Genomic DNA, 21,380 nt, shown 5'->3' on the forward strand with positions numbered 1-21,380 from the left:
TTCTTTGCGTCAAAAATGAATTTAATAATTCAGTATTTCACTTTTAAATGTTATGCGTTGCAATACCGAACTTGTCCGGGTTGCAATACCGAACAGGCCCGTTTTTTGTGGATAAACACTCAAAAATTATAGAATACAGAATATTTTTTTAATATTTATTTTAATTTTAAACCCTCCTCCTTTAATTAATTAATGTTTACGTTGAAATTACTGTACGCCTAACCTATAACCTGCACAAACTCTAAATGAATTCCAAATTTTACTCATAAAATCCAAACTCTAAACCGTAACCAAACTTACAAATATAACCGTAACCAATCTTTAAAAGTATTACCCAGAACTCAGGTTTATCAGTTATAACTTTTTATATGATACTTAGGTATCACTTTTCTGGATCAGGTATATGGCTCATACAAAAATAAAGATGTGTTTACACTAAGACGCTGAAAAATAATGCTTACAAAACGCTGCAGTTCTTAAAGTGCTATAACTCAAGTAATAGCGTCTACAGGTTAAGGATCTAATTTGTGCTTTCAAATACATATCGCCAAATATAAGTGGTTATATATTTATAACACACAAATAGCAGGTGCAAAAGAGGGTTGAACTAAAACGTGTTAGAATGTGGAATATAAAAAAAGAAGACAAGACAAGAAACCGGCGTGAACATCCAGTTAAAATAGTAGTTTCATTAACGGTCTTTCTTTTCAAGCTATTCATTTTTACTTGAGTTCTACTTAGCAAGGTCTTTAAACATTTGACCATGTCTCCAAAATGCGATTTTTGTTTTTAAATTAGAGATTTTCTTGTATTAATAAATAACCTCGTCTGATCAAAAGGTATCTTTTTCTCAAATACCTCTGTGTAAATGTAGAGTTAAGAGATTTTTAGTATAAATAAAAAAGTGTGATTAAGTAACGTCACTTATTTAAATTAAGTTATTGTTTTACTAAAAACTAGGCATGATAAATCCTATAAATATTACTACTTTTCAAAAAAGGAAAAATGGCAAAATCATATTCATTTTTTAATGCGCCACAGAAATTTACATTTAAATCTAATGTTAATTTTGAGGTACATTCAGGCCGAGGAGCAAACTTCAATAGCACCATCTCTAAGGAACAAAACTCGTCTATATCGAACGGTAAGCTTAATTCCAAAAGGAATTGGAAAAAAAATCATTCAAATTTGAAGTTAATACTTTTGCATAATACTTATTTTACCTACAATAAACAATTACAAAATAAATATCTGTACTATTGGTATTTGAGTATTATCAAATACACTCCTGGGATTTGAACCCAGATACCAAAATAGCTTAGATACTTAGATATAGTATGATGATTTGTAAGATGTATAACCTTTATTTTCATTAAAATGCTTAATAACATAATGTTAAGAAAATGAATTCAAAAACATTTACTTAAGTTAAGTATAAGAGGCTGCTTTAAAAATGCACCTAACTTAATCTTAAAACATACATATTTCATGTGCAAATAGCGGGCGCCCTTTTTACCTAAAAACCCACTAACACTCCACCAATTGCTAGACTAGAGAAGGATGCTCTACATAATCTTAACAGGAAAAAATTCAAAAGTAAAAACACTTTGTCATAATATCTATAACAAACAAAATGAATCTCTTGAAGTTACTAAATAACAAAGTCTAATAAAATGATAATGGAAATAATCTAAACAAAAAACAGAACTAAATTTAGAAGGAGAGTACAATATCTTCACTTTTTCTGTTTTGAAACTACTCTGCTTCTTTCATACCTAACCTTAGCTACCAGCTGAGATGAGGTGAAACAATTCAATATGCCTTGTGTTTGACCATTATTGGCCAAAACTCTCATTACTTTTTCTTCAGAAATAGCTGACTTACCTGATATTTCAGAAACAAATAAGATTTTTATAAGACTTGTTTGGTCTTTTGAAAAACAGACCATTTTTTTCGCAGAATCAACAGATTCTAAGCTATTAAGTATCTGCTTCCATGCCATATGGTGGAGTTTGTCATAAATTTGTTTAGTTGAACGAGATTTAAGCACTTGATTTGAAGAGATATGGTCACGTATCACTTGTTGAGTGATAAGTGATAAATCACAGTTTTTAATAAAAGCTCCTTTATTTCTAGTTCATCCCAAGGCCTATTTTTTGATGGAGCGATAGTTTCATAATTTTGTGGGTCAAAGTCACTATCATCAGAATTAGAATTTTTGCGCTTTAAAGACATTCTCAATTTATATTTGTTGTCACTCATTTTCAGTATATCATTATTGGCGTCAACTGGTACATTTAATAATTTATCTTTGCCATAAACTTCATTTAATAATTTTTGTGGAGACAAATATTTAGAACATGTTGGAGTTTCAGATGAATCAAGTTTGGATGTTGATGTTGAAGATGAGCCAAACAACAGATTTGGCTCATCTTCAACATCAACATCCAAACTTGACTGAAGTGTTGCATGTTTCTTTCTTTTTCTTGTTAAGGTAGTACCATCTCTCCCCAGTTTCCTGTTTATGTTTCATTAAAGAAGCAAGATCAGATTTCATTTCAGGATGGTGATCATAGATAAATGTGACAAGACTTTTGCGAAAATAATGTTGCACAGGTATTTCGCTTACGATCCTTATTAGGCAAACATTTTGAAAAAAAAGAATTTAATTGTGTAAAAATATCTCCAGAAGTAAGTGCACAACCAGACCAAGTTATAAAAAAATTTTCAGTTTTTTTTCCAGGAACAGCTTTTATTAAAATATTCAGATAACAATCACAAAGATGTTTTAAATCAGGATTAATTATTATTTGACATGGGCCATAATTTCTTCCAGTTTTGTGTTTTTTTACCAGCACAACATAGCTGCCTGTGGGTGAAAGTGTTCCTTTTGCATATTCTTCAGTTTTCATATTTGATATAGCACCAGAACTTGAAATGTTAATAGTTATTAATGAAAAACATATGGAGTCTCTGATGTTTGTAAAAGTTGTACGATTAGAAATATATTCTTCTGGTCTATTATTGAATTTTTTATAGATTTCCTTGGTCTTTTCAATAATTTGATTGTTAAAAGGACTATTTTGTACTTCAAAAAATACTTCCTTTGGTATAACATCTTCTGCATCTTTAATCATAACAGCATATTCTCTATCCTTTTCTTCAGGCTTGAGAGAACTCCGCCACTTTGAAATTTCTTTTTGACAGAGAGAAATTAGTTCAGCTGAAATACTTTCATCAATGGGTAAAACATTTTCTACCATAGGTGTTAACTTAGATCTCAAAATAAAATCCATAAAGTGGCTCAAAGATAACAAATAGGACCGCTTCGTTCCAGGCTCAAATCCTTTTTTCTTTGACCATTCAAACCAAACTTCTTGAAAACTTTTTAAATCAAAAAACAGATGGTATGAAGCTTGAAGAGGATCAGAGCATAAAATCTCCATCATCCTTCTAATATCATAATACTTATTGTACTTTTAGATGTACTTTCAAAACTTGTCTTGTTTTTTATTATTATATTTGCTGAAAAATGAAAATTTCACAAAACTTGTTGTACTAATTGAAAAATAAACAACATATAATAAATTACACAACATATATAAAATCACTCAACTTAGATGTATGTATGAATGTATGTATGAATGTATGTATGTATGTATGTATGTATGTATGTATGTATGTATGTATGTATGTATGTATGTATGTATGTATGTATGTATGTATGTATGTATGTATGTATGTATGTATGTTTTGTATGTATGTTTTGTATGTATGTATGTATGTATGTATGTATGTATGTATGTATGTATGTATGTATGTATGTATGTATGTATGTATGTATGTATGTATGTATGTGTGTATGTATGTATGTATATTTGTATGTTTTGTATGTATGTATGTATGTATGTATGTATGTATGTATGTATGTATGTATGTATGTATGTATGTATGTATGTATGTATGTATGTATGTATGTATGTATGTATGTATGTATGTATGTATGAATGTATGTATGTGTGTGTGTATGTATGTATGTATGTATGTATGTATGTATGTATGTATGTATGTATGTATGTATGTATGTATGTATGTATGTATGTATGTATGTATGTATGTATGTATGTATGTATGTGTAAATGTATGTATGTATGTACCTGCAGCATATACCAAGTATACTACAACAGAGTATGAATCATAAAAATTAGAAAAGATTAAGTGAAACATTAAACTCATTTTCAAGTAAAAACAAAAAAATAAACATAGCAACAAGACAACTGGTTTAGCATATTTTTATGTAAAACTTTTAAACTAGAAAATGACTTTTGTTTTGCTTGAAACAACTACAAAATATTTAAAAATCTAAAATTTCATAGGCAGGTTTAAATCTCTTAAACACAGGTCAACAAGCAACCCTAAAAGATTGGCTATATAAGATTGTTTGCTCTTTATTGATACTTTGACTTTCTAATCATTATGTAATTTTTTTTACCAACGGGAGAAGAGACTCATTTCCCAAAGTTATTACCTCTTTATTAGCTTTTCAACATTTGTTATTTGATTACAATCTGGTGCTGTCAAGTAAAAATGTAAATTTGATCACATGGTTCACCCGACAAAAAAAAATGCCTTAAATTTGGTTATTGACTTTATATCTCAAAGTGTCGTTAACGATGTTCGCTCCTTTCAGTTGTGTTAGGGGCAACACCGAAAGTTTATAAAAAACGTCGAATTTTCTTATCGTACCACAAATCCCAAGTTGTACAAGTGGATGATAACAACTATCGAAGTGTATTACCCGAGTAAGCTTAATTTTCTTCGCTTAAAATGGCAGCATAAAGTCTTGAATTTGTACAGCATTAACAAAAAAATTCAACACATGGTGTTCATTTGAACATCGTTTACAATTTTACCAGTAGAGAATTTGTCTATAACATAACGATTTTGTTATAGACAAATTCTCTACTGGTAAATTTTACTTTGGTTTTGTTTCGCGGAAAAAAAATTCCGCGAAACAAAACCAAAGTAAAATTATGACACTTGTGCTGCACACTATGTATTATTCGCATGCCCCGTTATTAGAATCTATAAGCTTTATTAACTTCAATTGTCTTTTTACATTAGTCACCAATTGATAGTCAGATGAGTGACAAAACATTCTAATGGAGATGTTAGTAATAAAAGAAAGTTTTCAAAAGAATTGCGCTTTTTTTTTTGTGCATTATTTGATCAAATAAACAAAGCTGTTATACTTACATGCAATAATAATCTTGAAAAGTTAAAAACACGTTCCAATTCCCGAAACAAAACCCCTAATTTTGCTTTGATCGTGAGAATATTCGAAGTGGACTTCAAACGTAAGATAAAGATCGTATTTTCCAGTTTTCTTTTTGTGAAGATAAAAGGGTTTCGTATGAGAACAATGGACTTGCAGTAGCATCAAGTTTTTGCTTCATTGTCAGGCATGCAACGAGCCAATTGTAAGTGAGGATTGGAATATTGTTAAAGACGGATACATCCCAAATCCCAGCAGGAACTACATATAAAAAATAACTTTAACAGCCTTCTCTTTCTAATTTTACTTCAACCCATTCATAATGCCAGAACTGGGATCCCAACAACAACACAATAAAGAAACTAAAAAACGATAGTATGCTTTACAGAGAGATGATTTTAGTTTCAAATTTTTAAGGATGAAAAAAATAACATTGCAATAAATTAAAACTATGATTGACGAAATAAAAAAAGGCACTAGAGATAAATCTAAAATAGAAAACTAACAATGTGTAGTCAGAAAAAAGAATTTTACATAAACAAGACCATTTTATTTGCTTTTCAATAGGTGCATGTATAAAAATAAAAAAAAGAAAGAAATAAACTCAGAGCTAATAAACACTATACTCATCCACAAACTATTATTACATTATTTTAAAATTTTACAAGATTTTAGAATACCTTCTCATGAGCTTTCTTAAATTCAGTGATAGGGTTTGTACCAAAATCCAAATTATGAGAGTTTGCTTGTACGTCAGTATTAATTCCAGGTTTAACAACATTTTTAAATTGATCATTACAAGAAATCCTGTGTTTCATGTTTTCCATCAGATTTTGTGGTTTCATATATGTCGGTGATGGAACTCCACCCTTAGGAGTGCAGTAAATTGTGGATACAAACAATTGTGACAGTGCACATCCTGATCAAAAATGCCAAAGTAATTTTTTATTTAATTAGTAGTTATATAAAATGGTTTATATCGGCTGGAGGTGCATACACTTCATTAATTGCCCCAACTTCATTAAGTTACTGATAAACAACATTTAGTGAAGGTGACATGCAATAATGTCACCTTTAATAATAGTTGTTTATTAGTAACTTAACTACGCTTTGATTTATACTATGTTGTAATTATTGATATGTCAAAATTTAATTTTATACTATTTTTTAGATGCTGCACACATTGGTCTTCCTATGAATTACAAAGACTAATGCCCGGAAAACATCGGATTTTTAGCTGATCCAATTTATTTAATGATTAGACAGATTCAAATTAATTTATTTTAAAAATATATTTAATTTTGATTTATATGTGTTTTTTTTTATATATTTTAGTTCCTAATCCTTACTTTTCGTAAATATCTTACATGGTAACGTTTAACTTAAGTTTAACTTTCAACTTACAAAAAACTGATTTCAGTTGTTTACATATGTCACTATTTATAAATAAAAAATTTACATATTACCTATTATTAAAAAAAAACTTTAAAATATTATTACTTGAGCATTATTTGTAATAATATACTATAATAATATAAGTAATATTTACAATAATATTTGTAAATAGTAATACTATTTACAAATAAAAAATTAACATATTACCTATTATAAAAAACAATGGAAATATTCATACTTAAGTAATAATATTTTATATTAATAAATTTAGTAATATAAAATATTATTCTTTAAGTATGATATAAGCGGTATCGCGTCGGCTCAACATCGGCCAGCATATGCATCGCGAAAGTGTGGGCGGCTAGCCGATGTCGGGCCAACATCGATCCGTACTGACAAAAACGATAGCGGTCCAATGTCGGAGGCCGAGCTCGGCCCGACATCGGAATTTACACAGGGCATTCAAAGCACTAGAAGATGTACTGTGCATCAGATGTGGTTCATTTGACAAGTCTATTGACTCAGAACCATAATAAGATTTGATTAAAACTAGAAGAGAACTGAAAAAACAATATCAAAGATAATACATGACTACTACTCACATAGTAGAAATTCGCTTATCGACTTTTTCAAAAATGCTTCTATAGAATTAATCTTATTCTCTATTGAATGAGATAAGCCTCTTAACACTGGATGACATACATGACATAATTAGTCATTTCATGGAACTATTACACTAGCTAGCCATAAACTCCATGAGGCTTTCAGAAACTAATAGAAAATATAATAATTAGTAATACTTTGTTGTCTAACTTCCAGTTAAAATCCCTTAGTGAATCTGAAACATAGAACAGTTTTATTAATGTACCTCCAGGAATGAACGCAATAATTGATTCGCATTTCTCCCTGTGATACATTTCAAATAGCTCTATGATCTAGTTGCTTTTGCTCATTAAAAACAGTTGTTGCATCAGTAAAACTAAGTAAATAAATACAATTAAAAGATGTAAATTTCTTCTTTCAACCTTTTGTCAAAAGAAATTTATTTAGCATGAGTCATTAACATTATCTGTTTTTGTAATACTATAACCTGAGTATCATTTTAATACATTTTAAGCTGCACTGTTAACAGCGATTTTATCTGGCATTTTATAATCGTATTTTAGAGTGGGTTTTAGTTAGAGTAGGAATAGCAAAAAAAAACTGATTAAAAGATTCGATTTCACACATGAAACCAAAATTTTTTTTTCTGCTATTAAGTACTATGATGGACATTTCAAACAAACTGTTAAAAGGGTAAAAATCTTCTACAGCTTTCATAAGTAAAAAAAACAATAGTACTCAGTACAAGCAGAAAATTCCTATTTGACTACAGACCTCAACCTCAACTAATTTTGCAGTCAGAACTATGACAGAACTATACACAATGGAGCTCAAATCCTGATATAATCTAGCAAAACAAGGGAGTTGAAAATAAAAGAGAGTTGTGAACAAAACATTGAAAGAAATAATCTAAAAAATTGGTTGAAAATTTACAACAGTAAACTTAAGACAGTTCAAAATTCAATAAAAATACTCAAAAGCACCTAACAAATTCATACACAAGAAAAAACTCTTAGCACCTCGTAAAAACCTTCATAAAAATCTTATAACTTGAAGAGGCGCACAGCAAAGCAAAGAAATTTTAAATTAGTGCACAAGCAAAGTTGATTTCTTGTTTGCAAACCTATTTCAAATTTATCAATGTAAGAAATGAAAATTAAAGTTTAAAATTTTTATTCCATTTCTCAAAAATACCATTTAAACGCAAAAATAAATTTTCATGGAAAGAGGTCACTCAAAACTGTCTATAAAATGCAAAAATTAAAATTTTAAAGTCTTAAGTTATCCACCAACTGTATTAAACCATTGCATAATTTTTTTTTTCTGCATTTTCGTTGATATATTATGACAGCTACTAATAATAAACTAACACTTAGTTAACAATCAAATACTTTTATATACTATAGCTTAGTGCAAAATCTAAAAAAACAACTTTTAAGCTGAAAATTCTTTAAAAATGTCAGAAATTTAAATGAAAATCTAACTTCTTGGTAATTTTAGCTGAGTAAATGATTTCTATTGCTTAACTATTTTCAATATATCACATTAAACAGATTTCTAAAAGCAAAACAGAAGCAGACTTTAAATAGTTCCAGAAAAAAAATTTAACATTTGAAAAAAACTTTCTGAAATACCAAAAAACATTCTTCAAGACAAAATAAAAACTTTTTCTTTTACAACCTGTTGACCAATAATTTTTTTAAAACTAATTTAATAACTATAACAAACTAAATTGTTATACTGTGATAAACTACACTTTTAAAATCAACTACATACACAAGTACTACATACACAGACAACTACATACAAACTGCATAAAAAAACTAAGTATACTGAATATAAACAAAGGTTGATGTAAAAAAAAAAACATTCTTCAATATTTTTGACTAGCAAACACTTAAAACTCTTTCTTTTGCAACCTGTTAACCAATAGTTATTTATAATAACTAAAATAAAATAAACTTTTATACTGTGATAAACTATACTTTTGCAAACAGCTACATACAAACAACTACATACAGACAACCAACTACAAATAAAGAACTAATTATAGACAACTAATAACAAACAGACAACTAGTTAAAAACAGACAGACGACTACAAACAACTACAAACAGACAAATAATAAAATTATTTATAAACTAATACAATAACTTTCACAAACAACAACAGACAACTGACTACAAACAGAAAACCAACTACAAACAGAAAACTAACTACAAACAGAAAACTAACAACAAACAGACAACTACATAAAGAAACTAAGTATACAAAGTGTAAACGAAGGCTGATGTAAAAACTAAATACAACATTTATCAACAAATAGTGTTAAAAGAATTGATGTTTCAAACCTTTGTGTGTGAAACTAAATTTAGTAACCAATAATTATTTATAAACTAATATAATAACTAAAATAAAATAAACTGTTGTACTGTGATAAACAATACTTTTACAGACAACCTAATACAGACAACTACTGACAACCAACTACAAACAGACAACTAATTACAAACAGACAACTACATAAAGAAACTAAGTTAACAAAGTGTAAACAAAAGCTGATATAAAAACTAAATACAACATTTACCAACAAATAGTGTTAACAGAATTGACATTTTCAAACCTTTATGTTTGTGTTAAACTAAACAAAGTAATTGAGAAATTAAACTTTAAACTTTACAATTAAATAAGTCTTAATTATAAACGTAAAACTAAATGAAAACCAATTATTTAAAAGATTGCCTCTTCTCCTACCATCGCTGCTTCTCCTTCACTTTTTTTCTTCCACCACTGTAAGGGAGCAAAGGGAGGTCTTACTTTCTTCTCTGAAAGATAGGTGTTTTCTTCTGTAGAATATCCAAAGAAAGTTTTAATAAAAGATGAAACGAAAATGATACGATGCCAAATAAATTCTCAAGTTGCCTCTAAATCAGTTATATAAAAATCTTAATAATCTGAAGGGATTCTCCTTAAAGAAAAATAAGACAACTATGTCTGAAGAAATAAAAATCAAATTTCTAAAAATTGACAGTTCTAAAATATAAGTGTACTGCTGTAAGTATTAAAATATAAAAAATTATACAAAGTGAGCAAACAGTCCAAACTATAAAATAAAAACAAAATAAAATTACAACCTGTACAGAGCGCTTTTAGAGAGCAAATTAAACAAATTGAAATAAGTGACAAATGAGATTACATAAGTTTATTACATAAGTGTAACCAACAGCTAAAATAGTCCCTTCATTGACATAGGTCTGCTTTTTTTTATCAGAATTTAAAGTTCTATTACTCATAATTAGTACATCGTTGTTAGGCAAATTCTTTTAAAATATTTTTCACTTTTAAAATAAGAACTAATAATAAAATTTAGAATTAAAGTAGAATTTAGAATAAATTAAAAGTATAGAAGTACATTTACATCTAAAAACAATAAAAGATTTCAAGGAAAATAAGCCTGCAATTGCTTAAGATAAGAATTCTATTTCCAAAGTTAATCACAAGTTTAAAAATCTGAAGTCTTCCACCACACCCTCCATTTATTCAGTTGTGAGTAGATTTCCATAATGAAATACAATTTTCAAATAAAGAATAGATTGCTAAAATTCTATCAAAAGCTTCCAAGAAGTTCTCAAGAATTCACAACAAAAAGGTGTGTAAATAGTTTTTTTCCAGCAATGTTACTAAATAATATTTTTGCTAACTTTAATCAATTTGTGATTTCAAATAAGAGAAAAAGAAAAATAATTTAAAACTAAAAGAAATACCTTTGCAAACTTCAACTTTAAGTGCGTTCACGTTTTCAAATCAATGTTATGATTCTTCTTTTTATTTAAGCTTGAAGTGGGTGTTGTGTTAATTTCTTCGGCACCTAAATCTGTAAGAACTTCTTAGTATTTTTCTAGATCTATTTCTTAAATAGTTTAGTAAAAAATAAAAGTGGCTTTAACTTCTTGTATAACTATTTAATTTAATTCTTTTTTTCTTTTGTATTGCTAGACCTTAAACAAAATCTAAATTTTAGATTTTATAAAAACCAGTTATTGACCTTTACAAGGAAAACTTAATTCTATTCCAAATAGTTTTAAGTTAAAAATTTAGGACTTTATCTGCATAGTGGAGCAAATACATAAAACCAAATCGGCTAAACCACTTAACTACAGATTAATACTTCTTTTTTTCAAAACCTAAATTTAAAAACCATACATAACTGTTATATTGTAAATACAGAGAGAATATGAAGAAAGTATCTCTTACATGAAATAAACCGTTTAACTCTTTTCTGCTTATTTAGCGAAATATCTTAAGGCATTGCAATGTTGTCATTTTGGATGATTTTATTGGCGACTTCTGGTAAAGATGCAAACAATGAAAGAGGAGTACATATTCATGTTTTACTAAATCCTTTATAAAATATCATTTAAAACTTTAGGCTACAGGCAGACCTTGCTGATGTACACTTTGGAATCCTTAAATTAATCCTCAAATCTTGTTTAATGGGCAAATCTTGTTAAATGCGCTAATCTTGCGCAGAAAAAATTAAGCAAACCATCATAAGAGAGTTTGAAAAAGATTTATTTCCTTTCAGGATTTTTTTAAATCTCAGGCATACCTGGTTGGCTTTGAAGTCGCTTGTTTTAAATATCTGAGTAGTTTGTGTTTAATAAAAATTATACTATTTATTACCATTATGGAGCTTAATGGTTGAGTTATAAAAGTAGTTCATGTAATTTCTATTAAGAAATTCGGAGAAAAATTTGCCAAATGATAAATTCGCAGCGTGATCATTAAAAAGACCTTCAGTTTCACTTTAAAATTTCCCGCGCAAAATCTTGTTTGAATTCTTGGAATTTTTGAGCTATCTTAAACATCATGATTTAAAAATGGTAGACTTTGTAAGATTAGGATAGGCATGTTTCTAAGTGAAATTTTTTCAATAGTGTTCGTCTTGCTGAATGAGCATATCGTTATTTGATACTTAAGAGATTTAATGAGTGATTTTACTTAGACTGAACTATTTGATACAATAAGGTAATTTAGGATGATTTATCGCATCATTCGCTCTTTACCCACTTGTTTACCATCATGAGGGCGTGTTAGAATAATTTTGCGACTTAGTTTTTCCAGATAGATAAACTTTTATGCTCAAGAACGTTAAACTAAGCACCAAAATAAAACTTTATAGAAGAGGAACTTTAGTTACCTAAAATAATTGCGAGGAAACAATGCAAGAAGCACTAACAAACAGCAAGTACATTCAAAACCGATGGCTGTTGATAACTGAGCTGTTGATAACTGAGCTGTTGTAACTGTTGAGCTGTTCAAACTTTTCACTAAATGCAACGTTAAAATGATATTTTTAAATCAGATTTATACTAGCCAACTTTTACATTACCTAATTTTTTCTAATCATTTCACTTCGCATTTTCTCATTATTTCACTTCACAGCTTCTTTTACAACTGCAACAAAACACCGCAAGAACTCTAAAATAGCCAGTTACAGGTATATTATAAAAAGAGTAATAGAATTAACCATATATTCCTGTGAATTATAAAGAGCTGAGAAAACTTCGGATGAAGTGTGCTTCTAAGTTAAAATATGATTTTTTAACTAGCCTCTCGAATTTAATTTACGCATTAAAATTTCGAATTAAGATTACGCTATTCCTTTAGCATAGTTATGAGGGCAAAGGAGTCAGCATATATTTAAGAGAAGTAGTTGAAATGATTAAACGTTTTTCTTTCATTATCCACTGAAGTTGTCAAATTTAAAAAAAACTCACAGATTTTGCTTCGGAAAACATTTTCTTTCAGAATCTTTTCTGTTTAAAATGTCAGCTCGGAAAATAACTTTGGAAGCTATCGTAACAATTTATTCCAACATTCCTCCGAGATTGACAATTTTTATTTTTATATAAGCACGCGACGCGACTGTTTTAGATTAAGCGGAGCACTGCTTTATTTTATCGTATGTTTGTATAAAACTTGTACATGTAAAAATAAATCATCGTAGTTGGAAATAAAACATTTTATAGTTAAGATTTAATATTTAAAAAAAAAAAAATCAATGTCATTAACAAACTAAGATTGAAACCGTCATAAATGAGTTAAAGCGACTGTTTTGTTCGCTTACCTCGAAAATTAAAAAATCCAAAATATAAATTCTTTTAAATCACGTGTAAATTATTTAAATTATCATAAACATCATAAAAAACGATATTTTAAGTAAAGATGAACTCACATGAAGAAAAGCTTCAATCCGATGTCACAAATGAAATGTCTAATTCAACGAGAGTGCTATGCGTTGTGAAATCATTTTGGACTCCTTTGAAGATTTTCTACTTCACGAGTCGCATCAAGTTGCAAGTTCGAAAGAGAACGATAACTGCGTTACTCAATCAATTTATACTGTTCAAAATTGCAGTTAGCAGGTGGTTCACGGGCGCCTGCTGAAACAATGGAAAAATTTATTGCATAACTTTTCTTTTAAAATTAATGACTACAGTAATGTTTCGATAATTCCAGAAACGCACTTGGTTCCACGTTTGATTACCAGTCTCCATAAGAATAATGATTACAGATGGTATTCTGTAGCGCTGCCTAATGCGTCTTTTATAATCAACATTTCTAATGTAGGTTATACCACGTTAACAGAGAGTTGTATCTTGTAGTCATGCAAAAACTTAAGCAAATAGAAAACCAGTTTGTGTATCGAATGATGAGACCTTATCTTACCGAAACGAATCGACTTAATTACTTGTTTTGTATTGAAACAAAGTAAAACATTGAAAAGAAATGAAACAGGGTGCAACTGTCTGAAAATCTCATTTCTAATGTTAAGTTTGTATCGTTTGATGAAAACAAAACATTCTTTTGGTTTGGATTTGTGTTCAGTTTTGAAACGTTTTAAAGCGTGATAAAGGAAGACTGGCATCACGCGTAAATAGAATGCTCTCAAATTAATATAAAATTTTTAACAACCTTTTTTGATTTTATTAACAACCGTTAAGTTTTTAGCTATTCTTTTTTTTAAAATTGACATAATTATTAAATCTTTTGATTAAGATAAGAACGTCAGGTTCTCAAAGAAGTTCATTAAGATATTCATAGAATTCATTGAAATTCATTGAAATTCATTGAAGTTCAATGAATTTCAATGAATTTCAATGAAATTAATTACTCGAGGAATTTGTTTGTCCACGCTCCACAAATAGTAACGAATTGCATAAAAGTTTTTGCGAAAGTATACGTATTGTTTGAAAAACGTAAGGACAATTTGTTTAGAATACTGTTTTAAATTTGCAAATAAATTTTAGTCAATTTTAAAATTTTTTAAAAAATTGTGTTAAATAAACAGATCATATTGCGATTTGGTGCATTGGATCGACCGCAGAATTGACTTTTGGTCGAATGTTTACTAAAGCCAATAACTGTCCTTGATGTTTCTTTCGATTTTTTATTTTTTATTCCGTAGATTTACGAAATAAAAAAGAATTGGAAAAATAACTTTATGAAGGAAATCTACCGCCTTGATTTGACACAACCGAAAATAAAAAGCTTATTCGCAGAAAACTGAGTGATTTTCAAAACAAAATTAAGCCATTTTAAGGAACCGCTAAATGCAATTTGTATTACAGACTTTTTTTTTCCAACGAAGCTTCTTTTTTTGTTAATGTTTTACGAGACTTCTTAAGTTCGATTCTTTCTCACTTCTGAACTTTTCCTGGTTCAATGGTTGTATAAAAACATTCATTAGATTGCACTGCAGCTGGTTGCATCAACTTTTCGACACCAAAATCCTTCTCTTTATTTTAACAGCTGAGTTTTTTTAAGTTGAGAATGTTGAACCAAATCAGATCAATCATAGAAAACTCCTTAAAAGATTGACAAAAGCATATTTTCAACCATGTTTGTGGCACTATGACATACGCCCAATGTTTTTCTGGCTAAATTTACCAGCTATCCTTGTTATTTACGCTGCATAATAAAGTTTTTATAGTATCTTAAATACTTATAATGTTAACAGGGGCGTGTCTACGGGATGTCTGCTACGTCGCTGGACATACCCAAGATATGTATATATATATATATATATATATATATATATATATATATATATATATATATATATATATATATATATATATTTCATAACTTCAATATTTTGTTGAATAAATATGATGCGTCGGTAGATAAAAGCAAACAGAGCGAATAATTATAGCAAACTAAAGCAATAATTAAGCAAACTATAAAATGTTAATTGTTCGGACGGATGTTAAGAAGTTATTAATCCGGGATAACAGTTAGATTTACGGTATGGTATTTTATTATAGTGCTTGTCAAATCGAGAACGGTCTAAAGTTTATTTAAAAAAACGATTTATATATTGAAATGGAGGTTGTTTTAATTTTTGACTTAAACAAATTAATAAGAAACTTAAAGGGACATACCTTTTTTTTATTAAGCTATTAAGTATTTCATTTCTTAAAAATTTTCTTTTATCAATTCAAAAAAAAAAAAAAATTATTATTTCTTAGAGAACAAATTCCTGACTTCCCTTTTCAATTACACCCTGAGTAAAGTTTTAGTCAAATTCTATTGTTATTTATCATCAGGAGGAGAAGACGATAATTAATAACAAGCATATATCAAAATATATCAATGAACATCCCCAATTATTTTATAAAAGGCTGTGTATCTTTTTAATTACTTGCATTTTGAACAATATAAAAAGTAAGAAAGGGTTTTAAACGTTAAAAATTAAATTCGGACTTCCCTCAGTACATACACCCTGTTTGGTATGTATTTATCAAACATTTCTTAAACATAAAATTTAGAGAGTTTTTTAAACAACTTTTTTTTGCTTTATATAAGAATAGGTCGTGTGTAATTGTTAAGCGTTGGTGCTGACTATGGTTATCATCATTTTCTTCTAAAAAAAGCGTGCGCAGCGATGATGCTTGATAATGGTTAGCATCATGTACGATAAAATATCGGGCGATTACTAAGCTGTTTTACCTCATATATGCGTTTGTCAATGAGGAAGGGGGGGGGGGATGCTAAAATTTAACATTTTTGGGGAGGGGTTAAAATTGCGACTTACCCAAAAAAATTTCTGTACACGCCTCTGGTTAACTTATTATATTAAATTGCTGTTAGGTAAGGATTTATCTAAGCATAATTTTTATTTGATATTTTTGAAGAATCTATAAACTATATACACTAAATTTATCAAAAAAAACTCTGTACCAAGTGGAGCAGAAAACAGAAAATTTGCAAACAAAAGCTAAAAAAACAAACTGTGTGCTTGTATGTTAATAAAGTAGAGTTTGTAAGGTAGTGTGCTAGTATGCTTTTTAAGAAGTTTTATTTACAGTATTTTTTTTTGGTTGTTAAGTATACTCTCTAGTTTATGAAAATTAACTTGATATGTAAAATATTCTGTGTAAAAAATTAGTTCTGAAATAATTTAATTTATCTCTCATTGACTACTCTAATAAACATATAATGATTTATATTTAGAGATCTCTGTAAAGTTGCTGACGTAGCTATTATTTGGATGCATGAAATATCTCTAAATGCAATTTTGAAAGATGTTTTTTTTTTTTTTAGAAAATGTAACTACTACACATTGCCGGTTCTGACGCATTGATACTTTTCCTATACTTAAGGATTCTGACGCATTGATACTTTTCCTATACTTAATGAAATCAAGATGGCGTTGTGTGTTTTTTAATAATATGTTGTAATTATTAAGAAAAGGTCTCTAATTCAAGGACATTGATATATTTAGTCGTAAGCTATTCTAACCCAAAGACTTGATCATAGTTCATAAATTTAAAACAGGGTTTTAGTTTGTAGTGTCCGATGGCAAGTGTGTGAATGCCGTCTTGTAAGATGTGTCTTTTATCATCGTTAGCGCTGAGTGCGACTTTTTTGATTTCTTCGGTGTGAATATCGTGTTTATGGGATCGGATAACGTTCATGGTTGCGAGCTTTTCTGTCTTGTTCATTAAGCAGTCGTAGTAGTCTTGATGAGTGATTTTCTTATCAACAACGCATTTCTAAATTCCTTTGCATTTTTTGCGTTCTTCTTTAGTGATTGTGTAAGAGTAGAGTTTCGGTCGAAGTCCAACAAACTCTTTAATTTGCTTACCGCTGGTTTCATCCTTGAACTTACCGATAACCTTTTTATTTTTAAACCCAACGTCAAATGCAAAGTTTTGAATGGCAGGATGGTCTTTAGGAAAGTCGCTCGTGTCAAACTTTTCAAGCACATCGTCAGCAATGTCTTTGTAAAAATCTTCCGTTTCGATTTCGTAAAACAGAGAGTCAGTATCAGTCATGAGTAATTTCAGCTTATCCCCGTATTTAGGTTTCATGTAGTCATAGTGGTGTTCAAACATGAGTGTTTTGCTCAAATCGAGGATGCACATTCCCAAGTAAACAGGCTTGTCGTAGTAGACAATTATTCTTTTCATGTGAATGGCAGCAAGGTTTTCATCAAAAATTCTGTTTCGTTCATATCTAGGGCTTTTAGATAATTTTAAGAGTTCTTTTCTTGTGGTAACAAGCCTAACATCAACGCGTTTTAGAATATTCTCCATGGTCTTGCCAAAGACAGAGTTGTTCATGAGTTTAAAAAATTCTTTATCAGATTCATTTTCAGCCTCGGTTCTTAATCTAGTGTTGAGGTCAATATATTGTTTCATAAAAGGTTCTTCTTCAAAGGTGATACCACGATGAATTTTGGTGATGACTAAACTCATTCGTTCATAGAGTTTTAGGTTTTCGTGATGAATGACATATTTCTCCTTGTTGTTTAAAGTAGGGACCAGCTTTTCCACTTTTCCAATAGTCAATCTTTCAGGAGCCAAAGGATAGTCGTTGTGTAAATCGTGAAGCTCTTCAGGATAATCAAAATCAACTTCAAGGATGCAAGGCATGGATTTCCAATTTAAAAGTTCCTCTTCAGTCATCCATTTGAATGTTCTAACGGGAAGAGGTTTGCTCATAGCCCATCCATAGAGATTATTAGCGTCTAAGTACTGAAGAAATTTCGATGGTTTTGAAGGATCATAGTCTGACATGTATTTGTTATTAGCAGTTCCATATCTATTGGAGATCATGCTAATTCCACCGCGTATTCCTTTTTGGATCATGTTGAGCATATTAATATCAGTTAACAATTCCAATTTAATTTTAGTTATCTTTAGCATAGCGTCCCAAGCCAAGCCAGGAGAGGTGTAATACCAAGCAGGATCAAGACCGTAATGACTGAGACATGTGTTTCTGAAATCTTCAAATGCATCTGCAAGTATCAAGACGTCTGAAATATTATATAATTCGTGATAGTATTTAAAGGTTTTACATCCAAATTCGCTATAAACGTTTTGAGCATGTGCATAGTCTTTCACTGTTGCTGATTCATCTTTTAGCTTGGAATAAAAGGCTTCAATAGGAGGTAATTGCGTTTCAGTGAATTTCTCAATGGAGTCCACCCAGTCATAAGGGTAAATCCCTTTTCTCCTTATCAAATCAAACTGTTTCTTTTCGGAGTAATATTCAGCTACGTTTTTACACTGTTCATCGGTGAGATTTTTAGCTAGTTTGTCTAAACCGAAGGGTAAGAATCTGATGCTGTCAATAAACCTTATCTCTTTCAATACTTTACAAAGTTTACCTTTCTTATCAGTGAATTCTCTCACTTTGATTTTTTTCGAGAAGCTGATATATTTTTCTTCATTGTTGGGTATACAAGTGATCTTTCCTTTTTTTCCACCTAATCTCTTGATGAACAAATGGCTGTCATAGCCAGACAAGTTATGAAAGACAACGGGAATAAATTTTGGAATTTTATAATCCAAGTTGCATTTGTTATGAGCAGCACCGCGGTATTTTCCAGTCAAATGGCAGTGATCCCATACTTTATCATCATTAAGATCTTTTTTGCAAATGTGACATTTGGTTTCAGCTTCATACTTCTTCTTGTCCTCACCCTTCTTTATTGGCTTATTCTTCCATTTTTTTTGTAGTAAATCGCTATCGTTCCAAATCTTTATAAGATCAGCTTCAAGACTGGTAACAAACTTTTGAGCTACATCATCATCATCGCTTTCTGCTGTGTACATGACTGGTTTTTCTTTGTAAAGGCTGTCGTCAAAGCATTTGATGTAATAGCAGAAGGAGCTTGGAACGTGCTTTTGGTATTGTTTGGTGTATGACTCTTTATTATTATACTCAGTGTTGTCATCGATAGGTTTGATGAAACTTTCAAAGTCTGCGTATACGATGTACGGAACCCTCATAGACTTGTTATATTTTTTAAATTCAACAGTTGCTCCTTCTTTAGGAAGTTCGATTCTTACTGGAGCGTTATTATAGCAGTCTTCTTGATGTTTTTGGAGTTTTTCTTCTTGGTCATAATCTTGAAGACATCTTCTGCAAAAATATCTTTTGTGTTGATGTTTCGATGTTAAGGAGCCAGCAAACCGACTGAAATTTTTAATGAGACAATAATGTTCTGTGTCTTCGTTTGTAATATACAACAAATCAATGCAGTGCTTTCGGTCAACAAAGCTAGATATTCGCAAAGGGTAAGGTTTTTCATTTTCATACCCAAAGACATTTACGCTGATAGTTGGATTATTTTTCTCAAAATCACCTATTTTATGATAATTCACAGGAAACTCCATTCCATACCAGTCTAGCTCTTCTGATTTTAGAACCAAGTCTTCATCAATTCTTTCGTTGTCTCTATTTTTTAGATTCAACGCTCGAGTAACCGACCATTTAAAGCATTCATTGTCCTCGTTTTTCATGTTGATGATCGCCTTTTTGTCTTTCAGCTCTTTAGACAGCTCAATATAGGAAGAACCACTGAGAGGTACATAATCAGTAAAGTTAATGTCCATTCTTAAAATCTTTGATAGGGTAGAATTAGATCCTAAAGCATTGTATTTGACACTACTTTCCAAGACTTTTTCTTCCATTTCCCCAAGGAGTTCTCTTACATCTGTAACTGCTAGAATCAACTCTGTTCTTGATGAAAAGCTTGCTTCCCTAGTCACTTCTTCACCAGTCATCATGCTTACAGATTTCATTTCACACGTTAAAATAATTCTTACCTTTATATTCTTTGTATTCTTTTCTCCTTCCATGACATTGATAGCAGACTCTCTCACCAAATTAAAAAAGGATGCAAGGTCGTTATATCGAGAAGAAGGTGTGTAAGAAAATTGTCTCACAGTATTCTCTACCGATTGTTCAGTCATTTTAAACTTTACTATAATTGGCTTTGACAAGGGTTGTTTATATACTGTTTTTGATACAAGCGATTTGATAGACTGTATCTTTTTATCGATTTGTTTTGCTGATTCGTTTACCTTATTCTTGACTACTTCAGGAACGTAGGGTTCTATCCAATCTTTAACATCATTAAACTTAGTTTTAACATAGGACGCCACACTTTTTGTAGCAGCCGTCAGACTTGAAAAAAATGAAGGTCTCTGTGGAATGACTGGTTTTGGCTCTATAGCAGGTGTTAAATCTGAAACAGGCTCGTCAAGGATGTGTCTTTGCAAATGGGTTGGTTTTGGAGCAATAGGAGGTTTTTGCACAACAGGTCTTGGTGGAATGATCTTTGGTTTTGGCGCTATAGGAGGCTTTATCACTGTAGAAGAAACAAACCTTACTTTTGTTGGCTTTATTGAAACTTTTACAGCTGGTCGAACAAACCTAACCACGGTAGGTCTTTCATTAACATACAACGGTCTCGCCTCAGTCGTTCGTCTACGAAAAGAAGCAGGAGCAGAGACAACTCTAGGAGACTGCAAAGCCATTATAAGCTCTCCCTTTCTCATTTTAGAGTACCCTCTTATTTTTTGCTCTTTAGCAATTTCTTTTAATTCTTTCACCGTTTTGTTTTCCATTTTATTAACGAAAGATTTTATTTATATCATTTTTCAATTTTTAAATTCAATGTAAGAATTTAAAAACTTCCCACGCTAGAAATTTGAATGATCTATAGAATCTCATATTTGTATCCATCTACTACTTTTCCATTTCGTCTCGTAAAGTACAGCCAGCCATACCCTGTCTTTTTCTTCGA

The 21,380-nt window shown here is 30.1% G+C and overlaps 1 protein-coding gene and 1 long non-coding RNA gene across 4 annotated transcripts; both read right to left on the reverse strand.

Moving 5' to 3' along the window:
• Positions 1-1,735: 1,735 nt before the first annotated feature.
• On the reverse strand, positions 1,736-7,587 carry LOC149877904 (uncharacterized). Its single transcript, XM_090074260.1, is given in 6 exon segments — positions 1,736-2,112; positions 2,115-2,288; positions 2,446-2,602; positions 2,604-3,476; positions 5,956-6,194; positions 7,539-7,587. Coding segments are annotated over 6 exon segments (1,869 nt in total).
• Positions 7,588-8,154: 567 nt separating this feature from the next.
• Positions 8,155-14,020, reverse strand: LOC149877905 (uncharacterized). 3 transcript variants are annotated; one of them, XR_016447875.1, is made up of 5 exons: positions 13,804-14,020; positions 13,512-13,719; positions 12,474-12,603; positions 11,038-11,147; positions 8,155-10,197 (listed from the first exon to the last, which is right to left on the reverse strand). It is a non-coding gene; the product is annotated as an uncharacterized LOC149877905 (long non-coding RNA). The 3 variants fall into 3 exon arrangements; XR_016447874.1 differs by lacking the exon at positions 13,804-14,020 and having other exon boundaries at positions 13,512-13,747; XR_016447876.1 differs by lacking the exons at positions 13,512-13,719; positions 13,804-14,020 and adding an exon at positions 13,054-13,167.
• Positions 14,021-21,380: the final 7,360 nt, after the last annotated feature.

This window comes from Hydra viridissima, unplaced genomic scaffold (assembly GCF_058129835.1).
Source record: "Hydra viridissima isolate aposymbiotic clone 2 unplaced genomic scaffold, HvirCarnegie_v1 scaffold_16, whole genome shotgun sequence".
In the NCBI taxonomy this organism is placed as follows: domain Eukaryota; kingdom Metazoa; phylum Cnidaria; class Hydrozoa; order Anthoathecata; family Hydridae; genus Hydra; species Hydra viridissima.